General features: G+C 36.5%; 1 protein-coding gene across 1 annotated transcript in view; it reads left to right on the top strand.

Annotated features, from left to right (window-relative positions):
* Window positions 1–15,211, top strand: part of ZBBX (zinc finger B-box domain containing) — a 112,005-nt gene that overhangs the window by 7,657 nt on the left and 89,137 nt on the right. The window contains exons 3-6 of the mRNA XM_024741894.1: window positions 2,740–2,853; window positions 5,503–5,593; window positions 12,217–12,265; window positions 13,136–13,245. Of these exons, the coding sequence (XP_024597662.1) occupies window positions 2,740–2,853; window positions 5,503–5,593; window positions 12,217–12,265; window positions 13,136–13,245 (364 nt within the window). The remainder of the gene's footprint in view (window positions 1–2,739; window positions 2,854–5,502; window positions 5,594–12,216; window positions 12,266–13,135; window positions 13,246–15,211) is intronic.

The following is a 15,211-nucleotide window of genomic DNA, read 5'->3' as shown; positions in this document are numbered from 1 at the left end:
CTTTCAGACATATCCAGTTCACTAAGATTTATAGAACAAAATTGGTGAGAATGGCAAGTCATGTAGCTAATAAATTAACTTGTATGCCACACTAAGGAGTTTGGGATTTATCTTGGAGGTGAGGGGTAATCACTGTTCCCTGGCCTGCATGTCTCCCTGGTCCAGCCATGAACCACAACCCATAGAAACTAGGGCGGGAACACCCATTCTATGGTAATTGCTGTGGAGTTTCTTTTCTTGCCCTTTACTTCTTCCAAGTCTATCTTATTTGACATTGTCTCAGCAATTGTCTTAATGTTGTCTTACGTTTTGGTGTTCTCCAATTCCTCTCTACTCTTTTCCAGCCTCCACACCATTTCTGTGGGCTATTTCTGCCTCTTGGATTTGTTGTGTTGACACGGTCCCTGTGGGATCAACTTTAGTTGCCCTTCTGGCTCTGTGTCTAAGGATGTCTCCAGGAGGAATCTTTTGTCTTGCTCCAGACCCATGGAATTGCACCATCAACTTGACCACTTGGTCAGTAGGCCAGTTGCTTTTCTTCAGTCGCACCCCCTTCCTCTACCGTAGTGGGGACTTTCAGAACATCAAAAGTTTTGTAAGCAAACAAATGACACAATCACATGTGTGCTTTTGAACTCTTCCTCTGGAGGCGATGTGGAAAGTGTTGTGGGCCACTGAGACTTTGGGCCACTAATCCTGAACTGTGTCCCCAGCCCACCCCAGAGTGAATTAGTTCAGGAAATGGCGTCACTGGTCTCCTGGTTGCTCTTGAGATTATCTCAGGTTCCTTCCTTGTCCCTTCCTTGGTCAGTTACCTACTTCTGGTCAGTCTCCAACTCCAGTTAATTCTATTTTCTTATATTTCTCAAATGTTCCCATTTTTCTCTCCAGTGTCTCTGTCCAGTCAGACCAGCACAGTCTCTCTGTTATTAGGATTACTGAGATAGTCTCCTAACTGGCTGCCTTGCTCTCAGCCTTACACCCTCTGATTAATATTCCATTATACAGCCAGAGTGAACTTTCTAAAGTGCAAGTATTATCAAGTCTCAATTCTCTCAAAACCTTTTAAAAATTCTTATTGCTAATAGAATACAAATCCCAATTCCTCATTATGGCCTACACAGCTCTTCATAATCTGGCCACTGTCCACCTCAGCAGTTCCATTTCTTGCCACTCTCCCCGTCCTGCACTTAATGCCTGGGCACATGAAACTTCTAGTTCCTGGACCCACAAATCACTCTTTTCTACTTGTACCCACACTTTTCTTTCTTCCTGGAACACTGCTCTCACCACTTCCCTTTGACCGGCTAAGTCCTTTCATCCCTTGGGACTCAGCTTAGTCTTCACTTCCACCAGGTACTGTTCCTATGGCCCCAGGGGCTGGGTATGTGCCCTTTCTCTGTGCTCAGGTATCTCCCTGTACTTCTCCAATGAAAACACCATTATACTATACTTCAATTACCTTCACGTTTGTCTACGTTCCTGTCTATAATGGAAGCCCCATTGGGTCTCACATCCTATCACTTACGACAGTGCTTGTTTGTAGTAGGGGCTGAATTACTCCTTGGGGAACAGATATAATGAAAATAATGCCTCTCTTTCTCAATATCTTCACCAGCTTCTCTGAACGCTCTAGACAGTTTTCGCCTCCTGTCACTTTCCATATATCTTCCTGGACTGTCCACTTGGGGACATATCTTTGGCCCGCTTGCTCTTTGGTGGATTGCTCACCACCTCTCAATTATTCCCCTCTCTTATCTTCATTATTCTTATTCTGGTTCCTTGCCATGGCACACATACCCAAGTAGCCCACACTACTTGATTATAATAAGACACTAATGAAATAACGAAAGAAGAGATTTAAACTCATGATAGAGAGTGAAAGCTAGAGAACTAGGTTGGTTTGCTTCTTGAAAGAGAGACTCAGTGACTGAGGCTGACAAGGGACCAGAATTGTAGAATGGAGAAAATAGCTTGTGTCAAAAGCTTGATGAACTTCAGATATTGTTACGAAAGCTCTTGTACAGGAATCTGTAAGGGGGCTCTGCTCTGTCCTCTGAAACTTTTCTTCTTGTTGCTTTCCTTCAGTGGAAACAATAGGTGATGCTTGGCTCAGTTCCCATTTATCCCTTTGATGGCTCCTGTTCCAAGACCCTTGACAGGGGTTTTCTTCCTAATAGGCTCCAAGCAGGCCCTTCTCTCTCTCTCTTTCTCTTTTTGTATTATACATACATGGCATAAAGGTAGAAATTTATCGAAGTTTTCCAAGATGATTAATTTAGCAAAAATGTGTATTCTGCCCATACAGAATAGTTATTTTAAACACTATGATTCAAAGTATTAATACTTGAATCCTTTAAGGACAGTATGAAAATTAGAAAATAATTTTTATTTTATTTTCTATTTGTGTGTCATGGATATTTGTACATATATAAAGACATAGCTCATGTATAACATGAATTATGATTTGAGACCTCTAACAATGTAATAAAACAAAAGTCTAAGATTTGGAGCGATACCTTGCTTCAGGAGAATATTAATTGAAGGCAAATGCTAACTTTAGAAACCATACTTCAAAGACTACAAAGGAAGTAGTTAAAATAGTTTTTCACATATTTATTATTCATAATTTTAATTAAGGGCAAACCATAATATAAACTTAGTTTGCCTTTTTTTTTTCTTTTTGGGGGGTTTGTTTGTTTACCCCAAATGAACATTTTGCATTTAAATCTTATTCAGAAATGCTCAAGAACTGAGAATGGAGAAAGTACAGTTAGAGTTGGAGAACCAAGAGATGGAAAAGAAACTACAAGAATTCCAAGCGACAAGGAGCAAAGAAAAGGAAGAAAGAGGGTGGGTGACATTTGTAGAGGATTTTAGAGGAATAAGATGAATTTTATTATAAACTGAAGTCCTTATGTCAAGAACTATTTTGTATATTATTGTCACTCCAATGACTGTCCGTCCTGAATGAATCATTTCTGGCTTTTCCTGATGAGCAAGCAATATTAAATTTCCCCTACTTTTTCTCTTTGTGTCCCTTTCCTCTGAACCTTATTTGGTCTTACATGTTCTTATTTCTCTTCTTACATTCCTCTTCTGAACCAGTTATAGTCTGGAATGTTGAGGACAGCAATGCAGAACTTGCCCTTTGCTCCCATAAAATTGCCATGAATAGGAGATTGCCAGTTTATGTGTAGGGCATTTTTATTTATTAAAAGACTTTTGGGGGGCAGGGGTTAACATGCACATAGATAAGAATCATTCAGACCCTCACGTATGTTTGAAATATTTTTAGCAAATGTGCTTTAGCTGAAATTTTATTAATGAGACTTCTCTAATATTATGCTTGCATATCTGTACTAATTTTACCGAGCATTTTGCTTTGTTGTAAAAATAATACATAAATATAATTAAAATCAAGTATAACTGATAGTTATATAATGAAAATTATCTCTTCTTCACTTTAGGCTGACTCCCAGCCCATTGTGTAGTACCACTTTTAACAATTAAAATGTTTCTTCCCACAAATGTCTTGTCTTTGTACAAGACTATGTATATATAAGTGTTTGAATGTGTGTGTGTGTGTGTAGGTTTGTATCTGACATGTCTTTTACATTTTTCAAATGAGTTCATCTATAAAAGTCTGTGGATGGAGTCACATTCTACTTTTCTACTTGATATATCTTAGTGCTCTTGCCACATCAGTGCACAGGGATCTCATTCTTTTAGTGGCTGCATAGTATTTCTTTGTGTGGCTATAATAGCATTTATTTTTCATATCTTTATTAAGTTTTCAGTATTTTGTGATTATATATGCTGCCATGAATATGCTTCTACATATATTTTTGCTTACATCTATAAGAGTATCTATGGGATAAATTTCCACCCATGTAATTTTAGGTCAAAGTATATGGCAGTTTACATTTTGGTAGACATTGGAGAACTCCTTTCAAATAGGCTTCAAAAGTGCATAACTTTCTCCTACAGAGAATGAGTGGGCATATTTCATATGCTTTTGGTGGTACTAAGTATTACCAGACTCTTTGTGTATTAAATTTGCTTTTGTTTAGTATTCAAAATGATGATTCTCAAATATCTATAAAGTACCTTCTGAACCATTAAAGAAAATTCAAAGGTTTATTATAGTTTTAGTAGTGTTTGTCTTTAGAGATTAACTCTGTGAAAGAGTATTCATGAGCTATACACACAACCTTTCTAATAACCAGAGTATTGGTTTAATCAAAGTCATCTCAATGTAGTACATCCCAGGTGACAAAGTTTATTCTGTATCTTGCTGCTCTTATCCTAATGATCCAATGGCCAGTTCTCTTTTTTTATTGTGTTTTTTTTGGTTTTTCGTTTTCTTTCTTATTTTTTTAAAGATTTTTTTTTGTGTGTGGCATGCGGGCCTCTCACTGCTGTGGCCTCTCCCGCCGCGGAGCACAGGCTCCGGACACGCAGGCCCAGCGGCCACGGCCCATGGGCCCAGTGGCTCCGCGGCATGTGGGACCCTCCTGGACCGGGGCACGAACCCGCGTCTCCTGCATCGGCAGGCAGACCCCCAACCACTGCGCCACCAGGGAAGCCCTCTTTCTTATTTTTTTAAACCTTCACTAATTTGGATTTAGTTTGGGCTTCTCAGTGGATCATGAATATATCTGTGAATCAGAGTTCCTGAAAGCAGCCCCCAAGAGTAAATGTTCATTAGTTGAGGAACCTTTTCTAGATGTTTTCAAAAATGTTCTAAAGCTTGACTGGGTTTTCAGAATAGTTAAATGCTTTTCTAAGGTCACACAGATAGTAAATGTCACAGCCGGAATGAGAACCTGCTAGTCACTGGTCAGGAAGACGGAAAGTCTGGTTATCCAATCTTGGTTTTATGATTTATTATTTCTGTGGCTTTGGGCAAGTTTTTCTCTCATTATTATTTAAAATGGGAATTGGCCTCCCTGCTCTGTTGACTTCAAAAGATTTTGTGAGGCTCAAATAAAAGTACTTTGAAAACTGTAAAGCGAAACAGTTTGCCTTCTTTGAAAGCTCTGTTACCTTTTGCTGTGGGAGCTAATTTGAAGTCTTAATAGGAATTCATCACATAGTAGATCTGCTGAATTTTGGGGGGTCTTGTTTTGCTTCCTTTTTCTCTTTGCATTTGTGAACACTTAGCTTTTAAAACTGCATGACAATCTGTAACATTTCCTATAAATCAGTAAAGCTATCTTTAGTCATTGTAAATGTCTAAAAAATGAAATTCTTCATCTGTGTTTGGACATTTCACTTTTATTCATTTCTTCTCAAAAATTCCAAATATAACAGAGCTATATTTTAGAATTACTGAGGATATTGTGGCATTCTTGATATTTCATTTTCATTTTGTGGTGGTCTGTTAAATGTTAACAACTGAATTTCCATTTTCTGAAACAGGGAAAATATATTTGTTTTCATTAAAAGGAGAAATATATTTAGTAATTACATTTTGTCTTCTGTTCATATATATTGAAGGTCAAGTGGATGTCGCTGGAAATCTGCACAAGTGGGCAGATTGGGTAATCAATCATGCATGATGTCACAAAATAAAGGAAATGTTATTAAGGTAAGAAAATACCATTTGATTCTTAGGCAGTTTGCTGAGAAGATATAAATTATTTTTTCAGATCTTGCATTCCCTTCCATACTTAAGAACCTCCTATTCTTGTTTTAACAAGTTTGCATGTTATTGGATTTCAATTGTATTTTATGGGCTAATATGCAACTTTCACTATTCAGATATGTTTTTGTTTTTCATCTGAAAGTTGATTTTTAAAAATTCATCTTCAGGTGAATTTTCTAAACTGAATTTTTCCATTCAGTTCAGTTCTGGTTTTTAGTATGTGAAATAGAACTATGTAGTTCTATATTAAGGTGAAAGCAAAATTATTAGATATAACAAAGGACAGACTTTTTTCTGCCTTTTTGTTATATCACATTTATTTAATGTATTTATGTTCTGCTGGAATAATAATTATTCATAAACTGTTGATTCCATATGTGAAGATACCCAAGGGAAAATGCTTTAAAATTCCCCAGCCATAGAATTGCTTTATCTTTACTGTGTATTGTAAAATATAACATTACATAATATTTAAGGTTAAAGGCAAATGAGTGTCCTTATGTAAAGAAAACTGTTTTGCTTCTGGATTCTTTAGTACAAAATCTGTGACTTTGTAAGTTTTAACTTCTATAGCTTTTTCTTTTTTATATACCTATCATTAAACTTTCATTGGGTCGGTTGGCATCTACAGACATCTTGGCACTTCTAACATTTTTGGCTTAGAAAAGGCATTTTATTCTTTAGTGTCATTCTCTTACTGAGATATGTTTCTTTAATTTTTGCATTAAAAGTTTTATAATCCACTTTGCATTTTTCATTATCTTTCTGAGACAGTGTTCCATACTTTAGATGTTGTTGTAAATATATTAAAAGTGCTGACTCTGTGATTATTGATTTATTTATTCAATAGCATTTATTAATGCTATTTATTTATTTATTTTTGCGGTACGCGGGCCTCTTACTGTTGTGGCCTCTCCCGTTGTGGAGCAGCAGGCTCCGGACACGCAGGCTCAGCGGCCATGGCTCACGGGCCCAGCTGCTCTGCGACATGTGAGATCTTCCCGGACCGGGGCACAAACCCGTGTCCCCTGCATCGGCAGGTGGACTCTCAACCACTGCGCCACCAGGGAAGCCCTGCTATTTATTAATAGCATTTATTAATGCTTCTTTGTCTTATACTGAATTATCCTTGTTCTCAAGGATATCCTTACCTAATGTAAAAGATGATGCACATATGTAAATATTTATAGGAAAACTCACTATGTAATTTTTGCCCTGTAGTGTATTTGTGCTTGGGAAATACTAGTTTAGCTCTACAAATATTTGAGAGTGTACTAGATATATTTGTAAGGAAAAGTGATGAATAAGTCATAATGCCCATTCCCATAAACCTCATAATTGATGATGAAAGCATGAGGGGTTGGGGAGTTACAGAAGGTGGGAGTAGAAATAAGATTGGGCAGGAGGGTAGGAGGCCTGAATACCAGACTCAGGAGTGTTGACTTTTTCACTGGGTGAATAGAATTCCCTGACAACTTTGAAGCAGGAGAGTAGCAAGTTTAAGGTAATGATGTATGATGGTTGATCTTGTTGATATCCAGTGCATTTGAAGTTTATATAAGTAGAGTTTAGAGCAAATGATATTCAAACTCTTTTGATCATGTACCACAGCAATAAAGAATATATTTTGAGGGCTCCCCTGGTGGTGCAGTGGTTGAGAGTCCACCTGCTGATGCAGGGGACACGGGTTCGTGCCCCGGTCTGGGAAGATCTAAAAAAAAAAAAAAAAAAAAAAAGAATATATTTTGAGAATGGACTTTCTATCCATGAATTTTTTATCTACTTATAAATATAATTTATTCATATACATACTAATATGTCATGTTCATTGTAAAACAAAATATGGAAATTAATCAAGGATGATATAAACATGAATAGATGCTTCTTTTCTTCTCTTTGATCTTTTCCGAGCTCCCTCAGGCATGCATACATGCTACTTTGGAGGCCACTGATATAGAAGCAGAGAGACTATTTATAAGTCTATTAAAAGGTCAGATGAGAAGAGTCTGAATGAGAACGTAGCAGAAGAAATATAAAGGAAACATGGACCCAAAACACAGTGAGAAAGGAAAAGAAGAAGTCAAATATATAACTGGTATTCCAGGATGAATTGCCTAGGAGATAGAAAAATAAAGGAGCTGGAAAGAAAAGTTCTGGTGTTTAGATTTAGAGCTAGATAGTTGGCTTCCTCCTTCTCTCCCTCCCTTCTACCCTCCTTCTCTTACTTTCTTTTCCCAGCTTTATTGTATAATTGACAAGTAAAGTTGTAAGATATTTAAAGTGTACAGCACGGTGATTTGATATACATATACATTGTAAGTGAATTCCTTCTATCGAGTTAATTAACACATCCATATTTACCTTGTTTTTTTTTAAATAAAAACATTTAAGTTCTACTCTCTTAGCAAATTTCAAAGATTTCAGAGTTTTGTTTGCATTCTCATGTGTTAGTTGAAGCTGAGAGGGTAAATGTGCTCTCTAAGAATTTATAAAAAGGATAAGAAAGGTGTAAAGGATAAAGGGCAGGTATGAAGGATAAAGCCCAGAGAATATGGAGGCAAAGAGAACTTGAATATTTATTCACTATCTGTTTTATACCAGTCAACAGTGCTTTTCCTGTTACATCTCATTAAGTGCTTATATCACTCTTAAGAGGCAGTTGTTATTTTTTCCAGTTCCACAAATGAAGTAATTTAACATCAAAAAAGTTAAATAACTTGCTCACGTCAAGGGTCAGGGCCAAGATTTGAAATGCAGGCTTTCAGGCTAGTTCTAAGATAATTTGCCAGCTCTCCAGTAAAGGGAGCCTGAGAAGAGAAATAATGGGAGAAATAGAGTCAAAGTAATGTAATTTCATAGGAGATGAAAGTAAAGGAGGACATTTTTAGAAAAAAAATGGAGAAGTCAACCTTGATTGATGTATTCGTAATGAAAAAGTTGGGTTTAGTTTTAGCAGTGTTTCTCAACAGGTGGCAATTTTGTCCCCCAGGAGACATTTGGCAATGTCTGGACACATTTTTAGTTATCACCACTGAGAGGGATTTTTTTGATTAATGGTGTGTAGTGGCTACAAGCCAGGGGTGCTGCTGAACATTCTACAATGCACTGGGGAGACCTCACGACAAAGAATTATTTGGCCTAAAATGTCAGTGGTACCAAGAACAAGAAACCCTTTGGTAGACTATATAGATTAAAATCCTGACTCATCTCATTAGCTTTGTGATTTTAAACAAATGATGTAACCTTTCTTGGGCTACTGTTACCATATTTGTAAACATGCATAACAGTACTTGCTGACTACTCCACAGAGTTTTGAGCAAGGTGTGAGATAATATGTGTGAAACCAATTGTAATATTAACTGAAAATCACATTAAAATGTTTATTTACGGAGAATGAGAATTTTTAAAAACAATAAATTTGATTTGATGGTTGGATTGTTATCAGATGTAAAAATATATTTCAAGTGGTTGAAAAAGAAAGGCAGGTGGCAATGAGTAAAGGCTAAAGTTTCAGTAAACATGAGGACAGAGGGTGATCTCTCAAGGCTTTAATAGGATCAAGGAGACTTTATATATATAATACAAAAATATATAAACAAATACTATATATATAAATACTGTGTGTGTATATATATATATATATATATATGTGTATATATATATATATTTAGAATCATGGGGAAGATGTGAGCCAATCTGTAGCTGAGGGATAGATTCACTAGTGGAAGAAAGATTGAAGATTCAAATGAGAGAGGTGCCAGTTGCTGAGGGCTTTGAAGAGGTAGCTCCTTGAGGAGAGCCTGGCCAGGGGAAGGAGGGCACATTTTCTCTGAGACAAGAAAAATGGAAGAGAAAACAGGTGGCAGTAAAGGTACATTTTTAGAGGTTGTTTTCGACAGGCGGTAAGGCAGGAAGCTGTGGAAAAATACTAATAGGAAGACCTTGACATTCTTAGTAAATTTGAAGGCAAGATCATCTGTTCAGATTAAGGAAAGGAAACGGGGTGGATCTGAGGTTTTTGGAATGGAGAAGATTTGGAGTAGCCAAATAATGTGAGAATCATGTTTGAGGTTTAGTAGCAAATGGATGAATGGATTGCTGAAGAGCCATAAGAGCCCACAGGGCTTATTCAGCATGGATTTGTAGGGGACCCAGTTGCTATTATTTCATCACAATGGTTGGTAGATAATGGGAGGTCTAAGAGGAAGGAGGTAAGGAGATTGCAGTTTGCACTGAGAAACTCTGAGTTTGGGATTTTGAAAGTATGGCCATTCAGATTGCTGCTTAGGTCCAAGGTTTGGTCATAATGGTCAGGTGGCTGAGGAGGCACTTAGATGTTCATAGTAGTCAGCACGTCGGAGGGTTTTCAGCATCAGGATATCAGGTGAACATGGACAGTAAAGTCTCCACGATCATCACCCAGAAATGTGCTGGAGAGAAATACTGAACAGACTGCTGAGGTTTCAGGTGGAAGAGGATCCTGGGTATTGATAAAGGTGGTAAGTGGATGGTGGGGACCTTCAGTAGAGGCAACTTCACGTATTGGTGAAAGCGGACCAGTATTCTGGAAGCAGCACTGGGGAGCAAACAGGGAGAACATTTTCCTTCTCTCCTGGTGAGTGAAAGGGGGTAGAAATGGAGCTCTTTCCTCTGGAGAGTTCTGTGGAGAAGGTTGAGTGTGAGGAAAGGTGGGTCCAGTTACTGTGAACTTTTGGAAGAGATATTTTAAGGAAATTTTTAAGGCATAAGATAAAGGACTCTTTAATAAGGGCTTCATGGAAGGGCAGAGCAGCCTGGACGGAAGGACAAGTAGTGGAGAATGGCAAAGGTTGAGTAGCTAATTGGATTAAGAATGAGGATATTTGAAAAGGTGGCTTGTGGAAGGAGTGTGGGCCCAGCATGGTGGATTAGGACATTAGTGGCAGGATGGAGGCATTTGTGAATGCCAGGGAGGCCGATGAATACAACGTAGTCTGACCCCAAGGGCCCAGATGATATGTCTGCGTGGTAGAGACACTAAGCTGCCCTGACTCCTGATAGGACCCCTTTAGCATCTCCTTGTGGAGTCATAAGTGGGTTAATAAGGTATAGGCTTCAGTATATTGAATTCCTGGTGTTTTATATATACACACATATGCATATCCATATATCTTTATGGTGTTTGCCTGTGTGTGTGTGTATCCCTGGTCCAACCCTACTCCACCCTCATCTCTTTCCCCAACAGATAAAAATCAGACTTAGGAGGAAATTCTATTTGCCTAAAAATAGTAAGCTAGCAGTTTGTTCATTGAAATATTTGTATACAGTTTGATTCATATGAAGTAAATATGGCTATATTCATAGAGCAGAAAAATATTATTCACAGTAACAAGAACAAAGTATAACATGTCCCTAGTAATGAATTCATTTTGCTTTGGTATATGCATTCTGCCCAGGTAGCCTATAAACACATAGATCATGTTGCAATTCAGATGTATCATTAAGGTAATAGTATTGGATAATTTGGTTATAAAAAATAGGATTAAATTATCTGTAACTTGTACAACACTGCCAGTTTAAAAATAAAAGTGTGGTTCACATAAAAATTGATTATTTCAATTCTATTCTCTTGTCTGCTGTGTTTGGTACATAGCATTTCAGCAGCTCCTTAAAGAATGGGAGCAAACAAATGCCCTTTTGAAGCAAAAGCACTAGATTCACTGAAAATAATTAGGCCTAAATTTTCAAAGATGACTGCAGTTGGTACAGCCATAGACATAGAGGCAACCATTATTCTCATATTCTCATGTACAAATTGGGCAATTGAGCATGCAAATTGAAAATGAGGCATGAATTGACAGTGTGTGTATAAGTGTGTGCCATGCTCCGTGAATGTCTGTGTACTTCAGACGTTGGTTTTAATAAGACCAAGGCAAGTATGTGCAATTGGAGAGTCTGTTTTGTTTCTTAAACTCTTAAGATCCAAGGATTTTAAGTGATTATTTATTTGAAATACCTATCCATAATTGTTACTTACTCAATTTTTTTGGCTACAACTTGGGAAAGTCAGGGATCACAAATAATATATTTGAAGGTTATGCCTATGATGCTTAAACGTGGTTCTCTGATTTGGGCAATTAAGATAATAATATTAGCTTCTACAGTTATGTGAGCAGAATAGCTTAGTCAGAATTCAGCTTAGATTCAGTCTACACAAATATTAGGCTTTGTGTGTTTCAGAAAGATCAGAGATAGAAAAGGCTTACTGAGCCTTCACAATATCTGAATTCCAATGCTTTCCTAAAATCATTTCATGGTGATATGTAATTTTTGTTTAAAGATAATTTGTGACATTAAAAAAAAAACTGGTTTATATATATTTCCAAAATATATTTTTCTTTTATGAATTTTCTCTTGATTTAATTAAAATTCCTATATATGCATTAAAGATCTCATATTATTCTTTCAAAATGTTTGTTTTGTTCAAGATGCACCAAAATGTTATGGCTTTATAATATTTTTATTAGTAACTTAAACTTTATTTGAGTTTGTATACCTGACATACAATATCTATTTTATTAATACAGCTTTCTGCTGGAAAAGTAAAATTAAAATTACTGAAGGAGCAGCTTCAAGGTAAACAGTTTACCATTGTATTATTAGATGCTGAAGGTATAATTTCTTTTTTTTACATTTGAATTACATAGAAAATTTAAGTACTAGAACTGTTCATGCAGCATAAAGATTCTAAACCCCAAAATGGTGACTCTTTATCTTTGATACTCAAAATATATTTTATCTGTATTTTGGGGAGGGGTGCTTATTTTATGTCAAAAATCAACTTAGAATATGATCAAAATAATAGTATTTTTGAAAAGTGAGGACTTTCATAGCATTGTTCCTTAAACTCTAGGAAGAAAATTTTAGCAGTATAAAATCATAGATTGAAATTTTACTCTGGGAAATTAAATGAATATTGAAAATTGCTTTATATTTTAATACATTATTTGAAAATAGCAAAAACCAAAAATAAAATTTGAATTTACAGTACTTCTAAAAGAAATAAGATTTTTAAAATAGAGGATAAACATTTAATTTGGATAGTTAAGATAATTTGATAGAACAAATTATAGAAATATATATAACATTTATTATAGAAGTTGTTCTGTGTGGGCTTTAGTTTGATCCAGAGATGGGGCAGAAGACTATGGGAATTCTATCCAAAGCATAGTTTTTAACATCTGTAATTTTACATGTCCAGTTCAACTGAATTTACAGCAGAATGGATATGGGTGGATATGTGTGGCCCTGTGGTCACAGTGGGTGGGAGGGGGACTGTGGGCTCCCTAGTCTACTGGGAAGATTAGACTTGGCTACATGCCATTCTTATTGGGCAACTAATATTTATATACTGTTTGAGAATTTAGAAATGTGCATAATTTCCTTTATCAATCAGAAAACTGAACATTGTATTTTAATGTGATTGGTCTTTTTTTTCCCTTTCAGAGCCAGTGAAACAACCATCTAATTATAAAATGGCAAATTCTTCTGAACATGAAAAACCCAAGATAAAAGGGAAGGTTTGTGGGCAGTGTGAGAACAAAGCCGCTCTGCTAGTATGTACACTGGAGTAAGATCAGACTTTCACACGGGCTCATACACCTGTCCCGACTTAACCTGCTTGGTAGCCATGTCTTTTTCTTCATGATCATTACTAAGGGTGAAGTGTGCAGGCTGCCAGGAAAGGCTAATGCTACACGATGCCCTGAATCTCATCCTCTCATTCTTGTTTAAAGACACCACCTAACTTTTGTCCTCTCTCCCTTGGATCGTGCCTATCAGCACAAGAACATGCAGTATTTCCGAACCAAAACTGGAACAGAAATTCTTCTTTGGTCCCCACATCTCCCCCTGTACCCCTTTTAGTAACATTTCTAAAGAGTTGTCTACACTTGCTGTCATCACATTATCTCCTCCCATTGTCTCTCTCTCTCTCTCTCTCTCTTTTTTTATTGAGGTATAATTTACCTACTGTGAAATGGACAAATCTTAAATGTATACACCCCCATCAAGATAATAGAATACCCCAGAAGGTTCCCTTGTGCCTTTTCCAATTAACTCCCACTACAAAACCAACTACTATTCTGACTTTTAGCAGCATACATGTAGTGGTGCTAAACCTATTGAAATTTATATAAATGGAATCGTATGGTATGTATTTTTCTGTGTAGGGCTTTGTTGTTTTTCTGTATTCTTGACCCCTTAACGTTGGAGTGCCACAGGGCTTAGTCCTCAGGCCTCTTCTCTAGTCTGTTTATACTTGTTCTTTAGGTAGTTTCATCTACTCTCTTGGCTTTAAAGCCCATCTTTAGTTTGATGGTTCCCAAATTTACATCTTTAACTCATATCTCTCCCCTGAACTTTCAACTCAGACTGCCTAATCAACACTTCTACTTGGATTTCTAACCAAAATCACTAATTTAGTGTGTTCAAAATTCAACTCTTAATATTTCCCCATCAAATTTTCTCCCCCCCCAAGGTCTCCTCATATCAATAAAGGTCAACTCAAACATTGCCTGTCCTAACAGCTCTTTATAAAATAGCATGAGATGACTGAGATGACTCTATAGTTTTGTGAAGCTGCCTCATTCATCTACATAACATTTATCACCCTTTAGTGTATGTTTATTTGTTTATTTTCCACTCACCCACAATGTAAATTTCATGAGAGTAGGGATTTACTTTTGTTCCCTGCTGTGTGCTTACCACCTTGAATTATGCCTGCAATTTAATAGGTACTCAGCAAATGTTTGTTGAATGAGTCATTTCTTTAAAGCGTTTCTGTTATTGAAAACACTGTTATCATTGAAGCTAACTGAAAGGAAGATATCCAATATATTTTGCAATTAAAATATTATACATACCTAGGAAGCAGTTTTCCCCCAAAGAATTTGATTATAACTAATGTTTGTGGATCACTATAACTAATATTTATTAAATTTCAGAGAATTTAGTTATAATCACTTCTGGTTTAAGATTGTATTACTAGCCTTATTTCATGGCAGTTTTAACTGAGCTCAGAGAGTTAGAGTGCTTTAAGTCTAATAAAGCACTAATAATATTAAATGTAAAACCCTGGCTCTTGGAATAATGCTCTTACTTTTACATCATACATCATACTATTTTTCTCCTTACTTGATATGATGGTGGAATTTTAACAAGTTATACCTATCCAGAAAAGTTAAGAAAATATAAACAAATGCTAATATTCCTGAAGTTTGAAGTATGAAAGCTAAAAGGGTCTTATGGCAGAATTGAATTGTTGGATTCCACTGTTCATGATCTGAAAAAGTATTTGCATAGGAGCTATGAGTTAATATTTCTTATTAATCCTCTTCTATGTTGAGCACTTTTTAAAGGCCATGGAGTTCAAACAATATGGCATATGTAGATAAGATTTGACTTGGAAATAAAGGATCTGTTTTTCCAGAGAGAAGGAAAAGCAAGCAAAGGACATTCCCGGACAGTATAAATGGCATGTGCCTTGGCTGGAAAGCAGATGGGAGTGATGAAGTGTGCAGT

Source organism: Neophocaena asiaeorientalis, unplaced genomic scaffold, assembly GCF_003031525.2.
Source record: "Neophocaena asiaeorientalis asiaeorientalis breed wild unplaced genomic scaffold, Neophocaena_asiaeorientalis_V1.1 scaffold211, whole genome shotgun sequence".
Classification (NCBI taxonomy): Eukaryota; Metazoa; Chordata; class Mammalia; order Artiodactyla; family Phocoenidae; genus Neophocaena; species Neophocaena asiaeorientalis.
The sequence above is the reverse complement of the archived record's forward strand: the minus strand, read 5'-3'. Positions and strand labels throughout refer to the sequence as shown.